Here is a 16,864-nt window from a genome sequence, read left to right as displayed (position 1 = left end):
TCAGCTGGAGTTCAACAAGCGAAACAGACACGCTTTGATTAGTTTTCAGGTGTGTCCTATAAATAAAAATAACGAGTGCCGTGGTCAGACTGGTTGGCCCAAAATGTGTGAGTGCATGCGTTTGGCAAGAGAAGCAGGTCACTAACAGGAAATAGCAGCGGACACAAGTTCCGCACAGTGCATCTGATAACAAACCAGTGGGAGGCGACAGAGACAAGTTGCATGGAACATTTCTACTAAGTGAGCTAAACATGTAACATCTTAAGATTTCTAATGCTCTCTAATTGTTTCTACAATTAAAAAAAAAAAAAAAAAAACTCAATGTTTAAGTAAAATTAAAAATCCTTCACTGCAAGTATCACATTTCTGCAAAAGTACAAATACAAGCAGAATTAAATTTGATACATATTCCTGACTTGTTCAACAAGGTGCAAAATAAAATTATAAAAAAATATAAATAATACATTAAAAAATAAGGACAAAACAAAAACAGCAACTAATATCAAACATGTTATGTCCTGACAGTGGTTAATCCTTGATAATAAATCATTCTAAATATAAATAAGATCCATTGGCTGATTCTGACATATTATGAAATGGGTCCCACACATAGGATGTCCCAGAGTTTCTTTTTTGTCTCTCTGTGAAAATGTTTTGTCACATCACATTTGTTTTTAGTTGTATCTTGTCTTTTTTATGTCATTTGATGATGTATATTTTTGGTAATGTTGTGTATGTTGTTGGACATTTTCTTTCCGTATGTGGTTGTTTTGTGTCGTTTTTTTAGTTTCTTGGTTAATTTTTGGGGCAGTTCATATCTTGTGGTAGTTGTGCAGCTCCATTTCAAAGCGTTGGATCATTTGGGTATTTTCCTGGTCATAATGATAATCTCTTTGATGGTCCTTTAGCTCTATTCTTTTAATTATCCTGTAAATTCCTGAAAATTCCCGTAAATGTCCTGACTTACAATCACCTTGTCTTCATAAACACGCAGTACATTCCCACCTGTCAGCCAGCTGCGAAGAATTTAGTTTACTAAACGAATGCCTAACCTAGTTCAAGGTGTGCCCCAAAACATTATGACAAGGAAGCGTTCAAACTATGTGACTCAACACGTTTGTCATTATTCGTGGGTGGAAATGAACAAATACAGGAATTAAAGGATATATAGAAAAAACATGCGGAGGCAGGTAATTACTGAGGAGGTGGTGGGATATAGACATCATTTTCAGATCGCATTTTACTGAAATGAAAGTGAAATTGAGATAAATGCAGCTGGACAGATTGGCAAACTGCAGTATACGCAAAAGAGACTCAACCTGGAGCAGCAGCAGCAGAGGCTTCTTGACACGGTGAGTTATCCTATATTTTCAATCGACAAAAGATTTTCTGTGACTGATGGCGTCTGGTTTGAGAAGGATTACACTGTAAGGATTTGTTTGCAGGTATCCCTTTTACACTTTGTCCTTGTAATTCATTCTCTTAGCCTAAATGAGTCTGTAGTCTGTCGTTGATATTCTGCCCTATATCTGCAAAAAAACCAACTGTTTTGATTTATATTTTTTCAGGTATGTGGTGCTAGAGACTGGAAAATGGTTGCACTTGTTTGTGTATTAAATACAGTTTTTTTAAAAAAGTATGTAAACTAAGAGCCTGCACAGACCATTTCCCCTTTTTTCTTTTTTGCTGAGTAGTGGTTTAGAGATGAAAGTATAACATTTTACTTTTACGTCTTGCCCATAAACTGAAACTTTAAAGGACACTTGGCAAATGTCATATACGGTTCTCCAAAAAATATTCTGTGACCAACTGTATGATCCTAAACGCACATAATGTTAAATTCAGGTCACTTCATGGTTTTAGACTTGAACCAATAAGCGGATGCAGTGTCTAACTATGGGGTTTATGGGGAAAATGGCCAGCTGAGTAAAGCAGTAATCCCAAACAAGGTAACAATGTTAAGCAATGTAGGTAACTTTAGAAGGAGAACAGGTAAATTGCTTTAACAGAATAACAGGTTACTTCCAAACTTCATGTAAGTAGGAAAACAGATGATGAGGCAGAGAGAAGACCAACCAAAGCAAAGTGGAGCAAACATTTACATAAGCTTTTGAGCACAAAATAAACCTAGTTAAAAACAGAGTTACCCAGAGGATCTGATGGTGTTAATATTAGAACATGGAGCTGATGTAAAAAAAAAGTCACAATCAGTGGGTGCTTGGCGTGGAAATTTGAAAGATGTGGTTCAACAAGAAATCCCTTTTAAAAAATTACATAAAATAAAAAGCAACCAAGGAGCTTGAATAATACATACTTGGTCATTTTAAAACAGGTGAGCCAGGCTGAGAGGAGGAAACCTGAACAAAGAACGAGGTCGAGCCTAGTGTGTGTGTGTGTGTGTGTGTGTGTGAATGTCAGCATTAGCAGACTAAATTATGAGTATTTGTGTGAAAACCAGACCAGATTGCAGAGGAGACCAAAGAACCAAAAAAAAAAAAAAAGTAGAAGGGAGAATCATTGCAATGTTAGCGCTTTAGGTCAAAAGTTCACTGTTGGTCGATTGAAAGCACTAAAATTAAAAGGTAAACATCTATTTCTATTATCCAATCGTTTGTAAGAATCCTAAAGTTTTTCCAAGCTACTTCATTGATCACGGAGGTCAGGTCTAACCAAAAACACATAAAAATCATCCTGCAGGCTAAATTCGAAGATTATGGGAACAGACGAACAGCGTGATGATACATAAATTTTTAACAATGAGGAAAGCATCCATCTATATATATATATATATATATATATATATATATATATACTTTTTAACTACTTATCCTGTTTAGGGTCATGGGGGGTTGGAGTCTATCAAAGCTCTCATAGGGTGAGAGGTGGCGCATATCATGGACAGGCACAGACAGACAAACATTCACACTGAAATTAACACCTACGAACAGTTTAGAGTAACCAATAAACCTAACATGCATGTCTGTGCATGACTGTGGGAGGAAACTGAAGGAAACCTTCACAAGCACAGGGAGAACATACAAACTCCACACAGAAAGTGTTGCCATTATTTTACTTTACCTCCAGACATATCCACTATTGCATGCTGATATTTTCCCGGCTTGTCTATGGCATCATATTTGAGTTTTATAGCCCTAACATCCACAGTAACCAACAGTGGTCCATGGTCCAACCATCTGTTGTGTACATGGCTTTAGATCTGTACTATCTGTGATCTGTGATTTATGGTTAGGAATCTTCAGTGTAGCCATGACTAGAATAGCGATTTGATTTCTGGCACTTTCAAACAGCTATGATGCCAAAGTTAATGCTGATTGACTTGAACAACCCTCAAGTGAATTGATCAAATCCATCTGATGGTGCTTCAATGGGTAAAACTCAAGACAATCTGAGCTTTAGTTCAAAGTCGTTGACATAGTTGATGTGGAATCAAGTAAACTAACTAAAAATAAAAGACTTCTCACTAAAACGTCTTCTGTTACACTCATAACATAACATCTAACATTTGTAGCATTTTCTAGAGTTAGACTTTTCTAGAATAAAGTTCTGATCTCAGTGCATGGTTGTTAAAGGTTGAGGCAAGCGAATCATGGATGGAAAGAATAAAAAGCTGACCCCTAACCAGGCCAGACCACCTAAAGCAACACCATGTAAAGAGGACAAAAGAAAGAAGAGTCGGGTGCAGCCCACGCCCGTGAAAGAAAGGCCGAAAGTTCAGCAGCAAGAATCAGGTGATGATACAGAAACTTTTCAATGTTGGCAGCTTGGTTTTAATGCTTTGGACAAACCTTGTTAAGACTTTAAATAAATCTACATACTAGCTACAGTGCAGTAGTCTCATCCTCATCTCTGTCCCTCTGCAGAGGAGGATTTCCCGGTGAGTGAGGAGTCGGTCTGTGTCTCCCAAGAGCTTGCCAGCTGGATCAAACTCAACGCCCAATCACTTAAGATCAGGAAGGAAGATCTCAGCTGGGCTGCAGGGGTGGTCAAAGATTTTCGTGAAAACCTGCTGAAATTCCTGAGGAGCTGCACTGATCAGCCTTTCTTCCAGTCAGCTGAATTCATCAACACTGGGAGCTACTTTGAAAAAGTTAAGGTGAGGATCACAGACCACTATTTCTGGAAGGTAATAGTTTTCACAAACTGCATGAATTGGTTACAGAAAGGGTCTAAATACTGCACTCTCAGGATCCCAGAAGGTCTCTTTTTATTCTCTGCTAGTGTCAGTACACATAAATCAGCCATATCATCATTAACCCCTGCCCATTTTTGAGTGGGTGTTGCCCCTTTTGCTAGCAAAATAGTATGCCGTAGTATCTGGCACCAAGCTGCAAGGAGCACATCCTGGCCCTGTGGTTCGACTCCCGATCCCTCCTGGTTGTGTGTCTAAGTGTCTTTGGGCAAGACACTAAACCCCAAGTTGCTCCTGGGGGATCAGGTGAGCACCTTGCATGGCCGCCGACCGCCAACATTGCAAGAGAATCCATATTGTAAAGTGCTTTAGGTAAAAGTGCTACATGAGCAGACGATTTTCCATTTTAGACAATTTCGTTAAGCACTGCACACATCCACCATCCAAAAGAAAAGGCATTTTATCAAATCAAGTCACTTTCATCCATTGTTCCATCATCCAGTTCTGATTCTAACATGCCCATTGACAAGGGTCAGCTTTGGCACTGGACTGGTGTGCAGCTATGCAGCCACATACACAACTAACTGCGATGCATTGTATGCTTTGGCACCTTTCTCCTGGAACTAGCAGTAACTTAATGATCTATTGGAGCTACAGAAGCTCTTTATTTGATCGGACTACACAGGCCAGCCTTCACTCCCCATGTGCACCATTGAGCCTTGGTTCTACGGTTTTCCTTCCTTTGACCACTGTTCCTGCCTAACATATCCAACCGACTACCCAGTTCCATTACAAGAAGATTTTAATTTACTTCACCTTTCATAGTGGTCATAATGTTATGGTTGACTCGTTAACAACCATGACAGCTTGCAGTTATCAGTAATAATAAAATTCCACTTTTCTGATCAAGTCCTCCCAGCTTCTGGTTACCTGGATCAGGTGGGTTCAGCCAATCAGCAGTGCCTAGGGCAGAGATACTTTGGAAGACAAGCAGGGTATATAGGAATGTGCCACATGTGAGTTTGTGGGTGGAGGAGAATCAGGTGGCTGAGTGATTAAGATAAATATTGGATAGGTGTGCAGATGGTAAATGAAAGGGTACTTCGGGACAACTAGTGGTTACATGAAGAACTGGCAGTAGAAAGTGAAACCGACTTGGCAGAATAATTAGACACCGGGCTGAGCTATGACAACACCTGCATATTTGGGTTAATGTCTGTGCTTCAGATCAACAGCCCTGATGAGTTTGACATGATGCTGAAGCTTGAGGTTCCTTCAATGATCAAAATGACGCAGCTCGATCGTGGCCTCTTCTACCGCCTCGACCTCGTACGGCCAACTCGAACCCCCATACAAGCCTTCCTTTTGGAAAATAAGCTCACCATCTCGTCAAGCAAGGTGCTGAATGAGATGTATCGTCTGGTCCGCAAGTTCCTCAAGACCTACAAAGGTTTGTGCCAATCATTAAGTTTCTCTTTCTATGTTCTGTTGTTGCTGCTGGTGTCTGCGTACAATTAGGTAAGCTTAAGATATCACAAATCATTCTGAGGGTTTTGCAAGAAACCTACCTGTCAGTAATGGGATAGGTTAAAAGCAGAGGACAAATTTCTCAAAAACTCAATAACGACAATTCCTCTTCTTCTTCAAACTACTAAAGGAAATCTTCCTCAGTACCTACATCTCATTTATTTATGTACTGGACCTAAAGCACAGATTCGCAGTTTCCAGTCTTAAAGCAGGTTTATCATATCATGATAATTCCCTCTGTTCTTACTATACTTTATCTGTACCTTAAGCCCTTTTAACAGCAGTGATGTCTGACAAAATCCACAGTTCTTCTTGCTGCTAAAATGTGTTCTAACATGTATCCAAATCTGATTTGATGCTTAAACAGTCTGAATGTATGTAATTATATGTGTGAAAGGCTCAAGGCTTTAAGATAAAAACAATTCTGCTGTCTGTTGAATACACCAGGCACAACCTGGTTAGTTATAGCCATAATTCAGCAGTATAGTGCTGAATGTTTGTATCAGGAAGTTACTACTAAATTAAAGGATGTAAATACTTTCCTCACCATAATTTTTCTAAAAGCCATATACAGTCATACTTTATTTCAATATGTTTGCATTCTTTTATTTAATGTTTTTTTTTTTTTTTTTTTTTAAAAAGTACAAAGTCCTTTCTCCATCCTCAGAAAGTTTTTGTCTCGGATTGGTCCTCTCATTTTGTTTGGGAGCTCTGGCTAACACGTGTCTGTGTTCATGTCTCTTTGTTTCCAGTGCCTGATGTACGCTGTCGCTGGGAGGTGAACAGGAAGCGTCCAAACTCTCCAGCTGTGACTTTGTCTCTGTGCATAAGTGAGAACAACAGTGAGGAGCTGATCTCTGTGGATGTGGTTCCTGCTCTGATGGTAAACATTTTTCTGTCCATTTATGTCATGACAGACTTATTGTCTCTTGGCATCACTTAAAAAATATAAATGCAAAAATATACTTTTAACATGTGTTGTTGATGATCCTACATGTAACTTGAAACCAGGGGTGAACACCAGTGATGTTTGTTTCTGTACGTTTCTGGGTCTTTGTTTTCGTTCCCTGAAGTTTTTGTGAATCTTAAAAATAGCAACTATATCTAACCAGCGTTATTTTTAGTCTCAGTCTTGTCTGCTTCCTTTTAAAAAAACAAAATAAGGTTTCAACTAATATCAACACAAACATAAGAATAGACTTCACATAGACAAAATACCCAAAAATATCTACCAATATAATATATAAAAAATAATTCTTAAACATGGACTAAAAACACACACAAATTGACCAGATAAATATAAAAACATAAAATCCTCAATCAAAGTTATTTTGTTCCTTTCTGTATTTATGATCTTGTTTGTGTTTGTTCCATGAGATCTACTTCCTCACAATCTGTCAACGTTACCACCTCCTTATATTAGAATTCCTAAAAACAACCCAGAAATTATGTGGACATTTGTTTGAAATTTGTTTGAATTTGTTTTGTATTATTTCTCTGCTAATCAACAGCTATAAACAATGGTAACGTTTAGAATATTCTAAGAAACATTCCCAGGTACTTGAGTGGAAAATATTGGGTCCAGTAAAATAAAGAATTACTGAAAGGAGTTGAGGTAATACATATAACGCTGTTAATGGGAGGAATAGATGGGGTTATTGTCATTGCTTAGCATCTGTCTATGTTTCCCTGTGTAGAGCAAGTCCTGTAAGAGCTGGCCGAACCCTGCCCGGAACGGCCCAGATGTGGAAAACTGGCTGGGAAAAAAGGGTTGGCAAGAAATCAGGAGCTTACCCTGTTTCTTTGTCCCGAAGAGGCTCAAAGGTCAAAACCTCAGTGAAGACGCCAAAGGTGAGAGAAATTTCAAACACTGACAGTGCGCAAATCTTAAATGATTAACAATAAATTCATTTTTGATCAGTCTGTTCAGGATTTCACTGACATTTTTGTGATTGCTGCAGCATGATTTTGCAATAGCTTTTCTAAAATATTGCGACGCATGTTGCAGTGTTTTAATGTTTTAAATGGCAAAGTCCTGCAGAATTAATTTAATTGGTTGAATAAATTGTGCAATCACAGCATTGTGAATTTCTGCAGGCACTGAGATTATTTCTGTTGCTTGTGTAAACTTCATGTTAGCAGTGGTGGAAAGGATCTAAGTACATTTGTTAAGGTAGTACAATTTCAAGGTACTTTCCTTGAGTATTTCCATTTGACTTTATACTTTTACTACACAACAATTTACTGCAGGCTGCAGTGTGTGTGTGTGTGTGTGTGTGTGTGTGTGTGTCAGAGTGAGGGTTGTGTGTGTATGTAAAACCAGGCAAAGGGCAGAAAAAGGCAAACAAAGAAAACAAAGACCAAGAAGTGGATCATGTCAAGTGAAATTATCACATCTTTTTTGATTATGTTCTTTTTCAGAGAGCTGGAGGATTTCTTTCTCCCTTATTGAGAAGAAAATAATAACGTGTCATGGCAACTCGAAAACATGCTGTGAGAGCAATGGTTCCAAATGCTGCCGGTAAGACAGCTTTTAAAAAACACTCACACTGTGATTTTGTTTTCTTACTTTCTGATGTGTGTATAACCCTCTTCCTGATTCCGTCCAATCCTCAGCACCTTCCTGAACTTTACCTAAACCTAAGTGTATGTTTTGTGCTGATATTACCGCTATTTTGTTAAATAACTGTGGATGAATTAGTTATTGTGTGTCTCTTTTAATCTGAGGGACCTCTGAAGAAGTGTCTAATGCCTTTTTCCCGTCTGACCCCAGTGGTCCATTTTTCTTTCTCTTTTTCAACAAATACTGTGGCAGCACCATCAATATATCCTTTATTCAAAACTACTGCTCTCGGATACACAATTCAAACTTTGTTTGGGAAAATACCAGATTTTCTTTGTGGTGAAATGCAGTTGATGCTGTGTTGAGTCATCTGCTTCAACCATGACGTCACTAATAAGCAAGCTCTTTGTTTATCTAAATATCATGGCGGCTTTAGGTGCTGAGCAGGCACAGCAGGTAAACTAGAGCTGAGCCAATACTTTTCATATTAAAAGCTTATAACAAATTCAATTCAATTCAACAACAACGAGAGGGAGACAGAGAAGGAGAAAGACAACTACGGGAGAAAACACACAGAGATTATGTCATACAGTAGTTACAATTTTGAAGTGAAAGGAGAGGAGAGAGTGACAGGAGGATGGAGGAGAATAACTAATTTAATCTCTCTCACAGGAAGCAGTGCTTAATGCTCCTCAAATCTCTGATCGAGGGTCTGAAACAACGTTTTCCCAAAGAGCTTGATGACCTCTGTTCCTACCACGGGAAGACCACCTTCCTCCACATGCTCTCCACCAGGTGCTCTTCCGCATCCTTAGCCTGACACTAAACAACTAAAATGGGACATAAACACAAAATGACCAAAAAATAAATTATAGAGACATAAAACCACCTCAAACAAACAGTCCATGCTTAAATAATTTAAAGGAATCACCTTTTTACCATAGTCTGATTATTGACACTTAAAAATTAATCAGTGGATGTGAAAAAAATAGTTGTGTGAAAGTTGTGATAGAAACTTTTCAGTTTCATGATTTTGCAGCATTTCTCATCTTTTCTTTTTACCTTTTCCATGCATCTCATCTGTCAGGTTCAGCGATTCCTGCTGGGCTTGTCAGCACCTCCCTACTTGCTTCCTGCACCTCCTTGAAGCTTTCGAGGGCCATGCTCGCACTGGGTTGCTTCCTCACTTCTTTGTCCCCCAATGCAACCTCTTCTCCTCTACCTCCTTCTCCCGCAGAAAGCTAACTTTCCTTGTCAAAGCCCTGGAGGAGCAGAAGAGGGAGGGCCTGCCCCTGCTGAAGCCCCCAGCTCCCGTCTCGCCACTGAGACCACTGAGTCCTCCGGCAGAAGTCAGCACGAGACAGTCAATTAAGCAGCCTGCAGCTGACTCTTTGCACCCTGGATTTACGAATAAATTACTCCTAGTGTTTGGTGCTAGTGGTTTGGTGGTTTTGATTTGTGTCACACTTCTCATGAAGGTAACCGGAAGTGATCATAAAGGCTGAATAAAGTATATAAAAATTACTTAAACTACGTAATATAAGTCATAGTCATAAGTATCACATATCCTGTTATCCATGGTAATCTTAAAGTAGTATAACAACTTTTAAAAATCATGTTTCGCTTACTACAGATTGTATCAAAAAAACAATGTGTCAAGACTTGTTGCTTGTAGTTTTACAATTCTTACACTGATGATTTAAGAACAACAATCTGATGTCACCTTTATTCAGATTGTTTTCGAAATGTGTTTTACATTTTTTAAATTGCATTTCTTTGTTTTGCTACTGTAAATTTTTATGTACTATGTTAATTCTATGTACAGTAAGATAAGAGTATAATACATTTTCTTAATGAAACAATGACCTTAAATGAAACCCAATATCTTGTTGTCTGATCTTGTTAGTGTGAACAAGGCTAAAAATAAGGCACATCAACAGGATTTATGTAATTCAATTCAACTTTATTTATATAGCGCCAATTCAGAACAAAGTAATCTCAAGGCACTTCACATAATATTACAATTATGTAGCGGAAGCCCTGGGCAAACGTGGAGAGGAAAAACTCCCTTCAATGGAAGAAACCTCCAGCAGAACCAGGTTCAGAATGGGTTGCCATCCACCTTGATTGGTTGGGCTGATTGGAAAGTGGAGCGAGAAAAGAAAAGGGCAAAACAAAGTTAATTTCATTCAGTCGTGTCATATAAATGTATAGAGAGAAGACAGAAGAGCGGAGCTCATTGCACTTCGGGGGGGGGGGGGGGGGTCATAACTAGCATCATAACTAAGAGCTAGTTCAGGTTGACTGACTATAATCTTTATTAAAAAGGATGGTTTTAAGCCTAGTCTTAAAAGTAGAGAAAGTGTCTGCCCCCTGAGTCTGGAATGAGAGTCGATTCCACAGGACAGGGGCTTGATGGCTAAAGGCTTTGCCTCCCCTTCTAGAATTGTCTGCATTCTGGGATCGAAGTGGTCTAATCGGACGATATGGTACTGTGAAGCCTTTTAGATATGATGGAGCTTGACCATTAAGAGCTTTGTATGTAAGGAGGAGGGTTTTAAATTCTAATCTAGATTTACGGGAAGCCAATGGAAAGAAGCAAATGAAGGAGAAATGTGATAATGTCAGTCAGTATTCTTGCTGCAGAATGTTTGAGTATGGAAGGCTTCTTGAGTTATTAGGACACTCCAAGAGTAGGGAATTACAGTAGTCGAACCTGGAAGTAACAACTGCAAGGACTAGTTTTCAGAATCACTTTGGGACAGGATGATCCTAATTTTGGCTATGTTGCGTAGATGAAAGAAGGCTGTTCTAGAGATTTATTTCATGTGCGAGGTAAAGGACAAATCCTGGTCGAAGATAACTCCAAGGTTTCTCACAGCAGTACTGGAGGCCAACGTTATGCCATCTAAAGTAATTATATTGTTAGACAGCATATTTCTCATATTTTTTGGCCCAAATACAATAGTTTAAGTTTTGTCTGAATTTAGAAGTAGGACATTATAGGACATCCAGGACTTTAGACTTGTGTCTATACTTGTCCTACTAGACCTCAGTGCTGCATTTGACACCAATGACCACAGCATTTTGTCCTTTATTAGTGATGAATAATATGCTCTTGTGGCATCACAGAGGGCTTTTCTATGTTTTTCCAGGCTAAAAGAGATTCTTCTAAATGATGGGAACGTCACTTCCTTTATAACTTTACACGTGACGCCTGCTTTAAGCAATTTTTTTTTTGTCAATTTCAATGTTGTACGTAAGAACTGGGTGTGTTTACTTACAGTTTGGGATGAAACAACTCACTCTAATAACGAATTAAATACAGGGTTGAGGCAATTGCTGTGAACATCTACACACATGTTAAAATCACCCACTATAATGACTGTATCTGTACAAAGCACTAAATCGGATAGAAAATCTGAAAAATCTATCAAGAGTGTGAAAGGCTAAGAGTAAGGCTCTCAAATTAGTTATAACTGTGCTTGGGTCTAGGTTTGATTGTTAAGCTTAAGTGTCAAGAGCATTTAATCTAAACAACTAATAACTAGAACCTCAACTCAAAATGAATCAAATCTTCTAATCTCCAAATCGGCGGATTGTCTGATTTTACATTGAAAGCCAGAAAAATTTTGATTTCAAAGTAAAAGTTGAAAAATGTAGGAAATATATAAATCTTAACGATGAAGAAATAAAATATTTTTAATATTTTTATATTAGTGGGAAAAACGGAACCCTCGTTGCGCGACGTTTACCCGCTTCTATTTCAAGGGAACACAGGGCTATAAATGTTTCTCGCCGGAAACGAAACGTCCTCTTCAAGTGATCCAACATGGCGGTGAGTAGTGTCTCACGTCGTATGCTGGCGGTCAAATGTGAAGTTACAGTTGAAATCCACAATCATCGAAGCTGTAGAGTGATTCTGACCAGTGTTTTATGTATAACTGTTTAGACTCCCTTAAGAAGTCTAAAACTAGAGTCTTATTTCTTCAATAAATGTTAAGCAATGGTATTAAAGTTGAAAATCAAGTGATGCTAACATGCTAACGTTTTGAAATACAGAACCTCCCTGTACTTTTAAATTAAATGCTGTCATTAAAAACGACATTGAAGTGATCGGATTACGCTTACATTTTCAGCAGGCATTGTTTTTTAATTTATCTGTATGTAAGTTGTTAAGGGTTGTTTATATTTCCAGGAAACGCATGTAAGCTCCGTTAATGCTAATGTCAGGAGCAGTGGGGATATGTACGGACATGTCCGCCTGCCGGCGTGTGTGTTACTCCGAAACTCTTAAAGAGTTGAGTTCAGACTGAGAGGTGCAGTGTACGGACTCGGGGCCTTTGTGGGCATGATTGATTTGTGAGCGTTAACACTTAAACCAGAATTTACCGTAAAGGATCTGTTGTCAGTAAAGGCTGTTTTCCGGTGCTAGCACGTTAGCAGGTTAACACTAGTAACTCAACATGGCTGCAGAAATTGACAAGGTATCAGGGTTTATCAGGACGCTGTGTGGTGGGCTGTTTTCCATTTCTTGTGTGCTTTAAAGTTGTAAAACCCTTGTGGTGTTACATGTGTTCCAGGACCAGGGTGAGAAGAAGGAGAACCCTATGAGAGAGCTTCGCATCCGCAAGCTCTGCCTGAACATCTGCGTCGGTGAGAGTGGAGACAGACTGACCCGAGCCGCTAAAGTGCTGGAGCAGCTCACAGGACAGACCCCTGTCTTCTCCAAGGGTGAGTGTTGTTGACATGGTTGCTGTGCATGCAAGAAAAGGTACGTGGATGCTTGTTCGGTGCATTTCCAAGAGCGAATTTGTAGTTTAGATGCTTTTAAACAGTTGAGCACATACAGCCTGCCACCTGGTAGGCATCCAAGATAACCTGGTGGAGGCTGGGTTTCAAAATATCTTTGTGGGTTGAATGTTGTTTTTTATCTTGCTATATTTATCTGAAAAGAAATGTATTGAGCGCTCCTATGGAGTTGTTGTTATAAACTGAATAATAGATCAAGAAACCGACTCCAATGAGGGTTAAATGCTGTTGCAGGTAATGTTTCAGAAGGCTTTGTTAAAAGTTTAGGGTTTTCCTTATTCTCTCTGCAGCCCGCTATACTGTGAGATCCTTCGGTATCCGCAGAAATGAAAAGATTGCTGTCCATTGCACCGTCCGTGGAGCCAAAGCAGAGGAGATCCTGGAGAAAGGGCTCAAGGTAAGAAAGTCAAACTACTCAAATTTAAAATGTCACAGGTGGAAAAAAAAGTAAAATCAGTTTCTCACACTTGCATAAATTCATTCATAAATAGAAAAGTGGTTGTAAAACAGCAGTGCAACCTTTTTAAAGATTAGGCTCTGCACAGTGTCATGCTTTCACATAAGAGATGTGAAGAGCTGGAATTGAGTTGCTGTAGATTTTTATAAAATCTGAAAATTGGGAATGCCTAAAAGTAATGTTTCTGTTTTCTGTATCACTGTTAATGTCAAGTACAAAATGTAATATTTTTAACTGATTATGAACATAAATGTAATGAACAACCCTGAAATCATCAAATGAGCTAAATGTTAGTTAAATGGTACAAAGACACTGTCAAACACACTTCTTATCTTACCTACCAGGTGCGTGAGTATGAGTTGAGAAAGAACAACTTCTCTGATACTGGAAACTTCGGCTTTGGCATTCAGGAGCACATTGACCTGGGCATCAAGTACGACCCTAGTATCGGCATCTACGGACTGGACTTTTACGTGGTAAGTCACATAAAATCTTTGATGTGTATAGAGCTGGCTTTGTTGTTTTAATGTACCCTAACAGAATTTGCCTGTAATGTGAAACGGTTGTGTACAGGACATTGCTGGCAGTAAAAACGTGTTTATTTGATTTGGCGTAATGTTTTCATAAACAGGATTTATATGTATTGTAATCAGGTGTCACTCTCGGGGTAAAGTTTAGACCACATGATGTGTCTGATCACTTTGTGCCACATTAGGTGCTTGTAGACTCATGAATTCATACTGCGATCTGGACATGGGTAAGACATCCCACATGCTGGTACTGGACAGATCATTGAGGGGGGGAAATTAACACTGGGAAGCAAGAATATATGTAGAATGCCTTAATACCTGTGTATGATACTACCTGTCCTGAGGACATGTCAAAAATGCTGAGGCGTTGTTACTGAAGCCCTATAAACATTTTCTTGGTTGGAATTCCAGTTGGTGGCTTCAACATTTATCACGTGCCCGTCATAACAGGTCGGCCTGATGTTATCGGGTTTAAATCGTGTAATGTGACCCAGGCAATCTTTCCGTTTTGAAACGTTTGTCACTTTGCAGCGGGTGCTTAAGACAGGCAAGGTGCTGTTTGTAGTGGGTGCTTGAATTTGTGATTAACATTTATTTTGCTGGCACTTGGTGTAGTCTGAGTTTGCAGCTGCTTTGATAGTTTAGTGCCAGTTTTTGTAGCGAGTTTACGGTTCACTTTCAGAACTAAGTGAACAATTTAGTTGACAGAAGATGATTTATTTTATTTTTTTTTTAAATTTCATTGACTCATCAGCTTATCTAAAATCAGGTTTACTGGCTTTACTGGAGTATTTCCATTTAGGCTACTTTTACTTTTACTCCAATACAATTCTTTTGCAGTTTGAGTTGCTTTTTTGAAGGTGATGATTCCTAATACAAATATATTGTACTAATAAATTAAGATTTATCCTTAATTGACCTGTCAGTTTATAAAATGGTCAAAATCTTGTTGAAGAATTACCAACCAACCCTACGGCCCTCATTTTTCATTAATTACTCATCATCATTATCATTTTTACTTTTATTGGGTTTGTCAAATAACTCTGGATGGGACTTGATCTATAAAAACAGCATCATATTTAATACTGTTTATAATAAATCTTAGTAGGGTACATTAAATTATACATTAATTTTTAGACATACTTTTTGTTCAACTTGGGTAAAGAATTTGAAGTTGTACGTTTCTTATAGTGGAGTGTTTGTTTTTTTTAAGGCAAATATGTGGACTTTTACTTAAGCATTGAATTTGTGTACTTCTACCACCTCTGGCTCAAATGGAAAACAGCAATTGAGTATCAGAGCTACAAATGCTGAGAATAAACATGTAAAATATAACTGCGTTTTCTCTGCATCCGATTGTAACATACATGTCACTTGACTTTGTGCAGTGTCAAGAATGAACACTGGACTGTTTTACTGGATTTAAATCCTAGAATTTTGTGGGATTGTCTCTCTAAAGCTCATACTGACTGTCGACTAATTAGTGTCTCTGTTTTGTCTTTGTGTTCAGGTTCTGGGCAGACCCGGCTTCAGCATTGCCGACAAGAAGCGGAAAAGAGGCCGCATCGGTTTCAAGCACCGCATCCGCAAAGAGGAGGCCATGCGCTGGTTCCAGCAGAAAGTGAGTACATGCAGGGATTTCATTAGTATCCTAAAGTTCAAAATTGTGCATCAGACATTTCAGAGTTAATATTTTAGATCACATCTCTAAAATAAAAAAAAATAAAAAAACTGTTTGATTACAATGCAAACCTAGTCACCGCAGCTTTTTGCTTTAAATTACTGGAACTGCATCTGCCAGATGCTTTGGGTTGGAGATATACTTCTTGTAAAATGGTGCCCTCATCATGTGTCATGCATTCATATCCATGCCACATACTGTTAGTGGGACAGTTCAATGTTGGCTAAGCAACTCCAAAATACAATGTTAATGTAAAGTTAAAAGGGACAATAACTATCTGAGCCCGTCCACAACTACTCATATATACATACCTGTTGTTTATGCAGTTTTATTCTCATTGATCTTAAAAATTAACCCCTTTGAGTGTATTCATTGCTTTTCTTTATGCTGTGGAAAAGCATAAGTTGATGTGAAGTGTTTTCAAATGTGACTAGGCCTGAGTCTGCCCTCTAGTGGCAAACCTTTGATGTTCTCCACAAAGAATTATGTCAAGAAGCTGCCGTTGTCTGTGCGTACTTTAGGTAAACAGCAACTAAAAGCTCCACCCTATAGAGCTTAAAGAGTAAAAAATTGTATAGTATAAAATTGAGGGACTGTGTATACTCCAAATTCTTTTGAAAGATGAGGTCAAATAATGCCAGTAGACACTGTTGAGCCATTGGTGACTGCTCTGTGAAATCTGCATGTGACCTTGTGGGAAGAATACAAGCTAACTCTGTGGAGATGAGATTGATTATCAGCTTCATGCAGCTGCTGATTATTAGCCTTTATCTTTAAATTATTGCAGGGCTATTTAACTCTCAGTGGTGTGGTCAGATTTTCTTGACTATTGAATGTTAATTCTTGCATTTCCAGCTCTGCCCCTCTGCAGCTGAAATGCTTTGTAATGTGAACGTGTAGGAGCCTGTGATGTTGCATTTTAATTTGTTGTAAAACTCAATCGTAATGTTTGACCTCAACTTTTCCTTCTTTCCCATTTCTAGTATGATGGCATCATCCTCCCCGGAAAGTAAAGGAAGATCTTTTGATCTTGTTTGTAACAAAGTAATAAATTGGGAAAAAATGTTTTCTTTGTCTTGTGTTGTTACTGTCTCAAGTGTCTCAGTTAAGGGTACGTTGGTTAAAATCTGGGTCTAAACCAGAT

At 38.6% G+C, this 16,864-nt stretch overlaps 2 protein-coding genes across 3 annotated transcripts; both read left to right on the top strand.

The window, feature by feature from the left end:
* Positions 1 to 1,136: 1,136 nt before the first annotated feature.
* On the top strand, positions 1,137 to 10,151 carry LOC137104859 (cyclic GMP-AMP synthase). 2 transcript variants are annotated; one of them, XM_067486675.1, is made up of 9 exons: positions 1,137 to 1,352; positions 3,591 to 3,749; positions 3,882 to 4,114; positions 5,378 to 5,600; positions 6,430 to 6,560; positions 7,375 to 7,528; positions 8,099 to 8,198; positions 8,913 to 9,035; positions 9,328 to 10,151. In XM_067486675.1, the coding sequence occupies exons 2-9, from the start codon at positions 3,608 to 3,610 to the stop codon at positions 9,743 to 9,745; spliced, it is 1,524 nt and encodes a 507-aa protein (XP_067342776.1). In that variant the 5' UTR covers positions 1,137 to 1,352; positions 3,591 to 3,607; the 3' UTR covers positions 9,746 to 10,151. The 2 variants fall into 2 exon arrangements, with proteins under 2 accessions (XP_067342776.1, XP_067342866.1); XM_067486765.1 differs by lacking the exon at positions 1,137 to 1,352 and adding an exon at positions 1,425 to 1,445.
* Positions 10,152 to 12,691: 2,540 nt separating this feature from the next.
* Positions 12,692 to 16,785, top strand: rpl11 (ribosomal protein L11). The gene is made up of 6 exons (XM_067486544.1): positions 12,692 to 12,727; positions 12,824 to 12,974; positions 13,343 to 13,449; positions 13,854 to 13,985; positions 15,550 to 15,660; positions 16,704 to 16,785. The coding sequence occupies exons 1-6, from the start codon at positions 12,707 to 12,709 to the stop codon at positions 16,731 to 16,733; spliced, it is 552 nt and encodes a 183-aa protein (XP_067342645.1). The 5' UTR covers positions 12,692 to 12,706; the 3' UTR covers positions 16,734 to 16,785.
* The last annotated feature ends 79 nt before the right edge of the window (positions 16,786 to 16,864 follow it).

Source organism: Channa argus, chromosome 1, assembly GCF_033026475.1.
Source record: "Channa argus isolate prfri chromosome 1, Channa argus male v1.0, whole genome shotgun sequence".
NCBI lineage: Eukaryota > Metazoa > Chordata > Actinopteri > Anabantiformes > Channidae > Channa > Channa argus.
This window is presented reverse-complemented; position numbering and strand designations above follow the sequence as displayed.

Excerpts from the sequence above, each read along its gene's own strand:
- LOC137104859 (XM_067486675.1), top strand. The coding sequence starts at position 3,608 with ATGGATGGAAAGAATAAAAAGCTGACCCCTAACCAGGCCAGACCACCT. Across the intron at positions 6,561-7,374 it reads ATGTGGTTCCTGCTCTGATG|AGCAAGTCCTGTAAGAGCTG; the intron begins GTAAACATTTTT and ends TTCCCTGTGTAG. Across the intron at positions 9,036-9,327 it reads CTCCACATGCTCTCCACCAG|GTTCAGCGATTCCTGCTGGG; the intron begins GTGCTCTTCCGC and ends CTCATCTGTCAG.
- rpl11 (XM_067486544.1), top strand. The coding sequence starts at position 12,707 with ATGGCTGCAGAAATTGACAAG. Across the intron at positions 12,975-13,342 it reads GACCCCTGTCTTCTCCAAGG|CCCGCTATACTGTGAGATCC; the intron begins GTGAGTGTTGTT and ends TTCTCTCTGCAG. Across the intron at positions 13,986-15,549 it reads ACGGACTGGACTTTTACGTG|GTTCTGGGCAGACCCGGCTT; the intron begins GTAAGTCACATA and ends CTTTGTGTTCAG.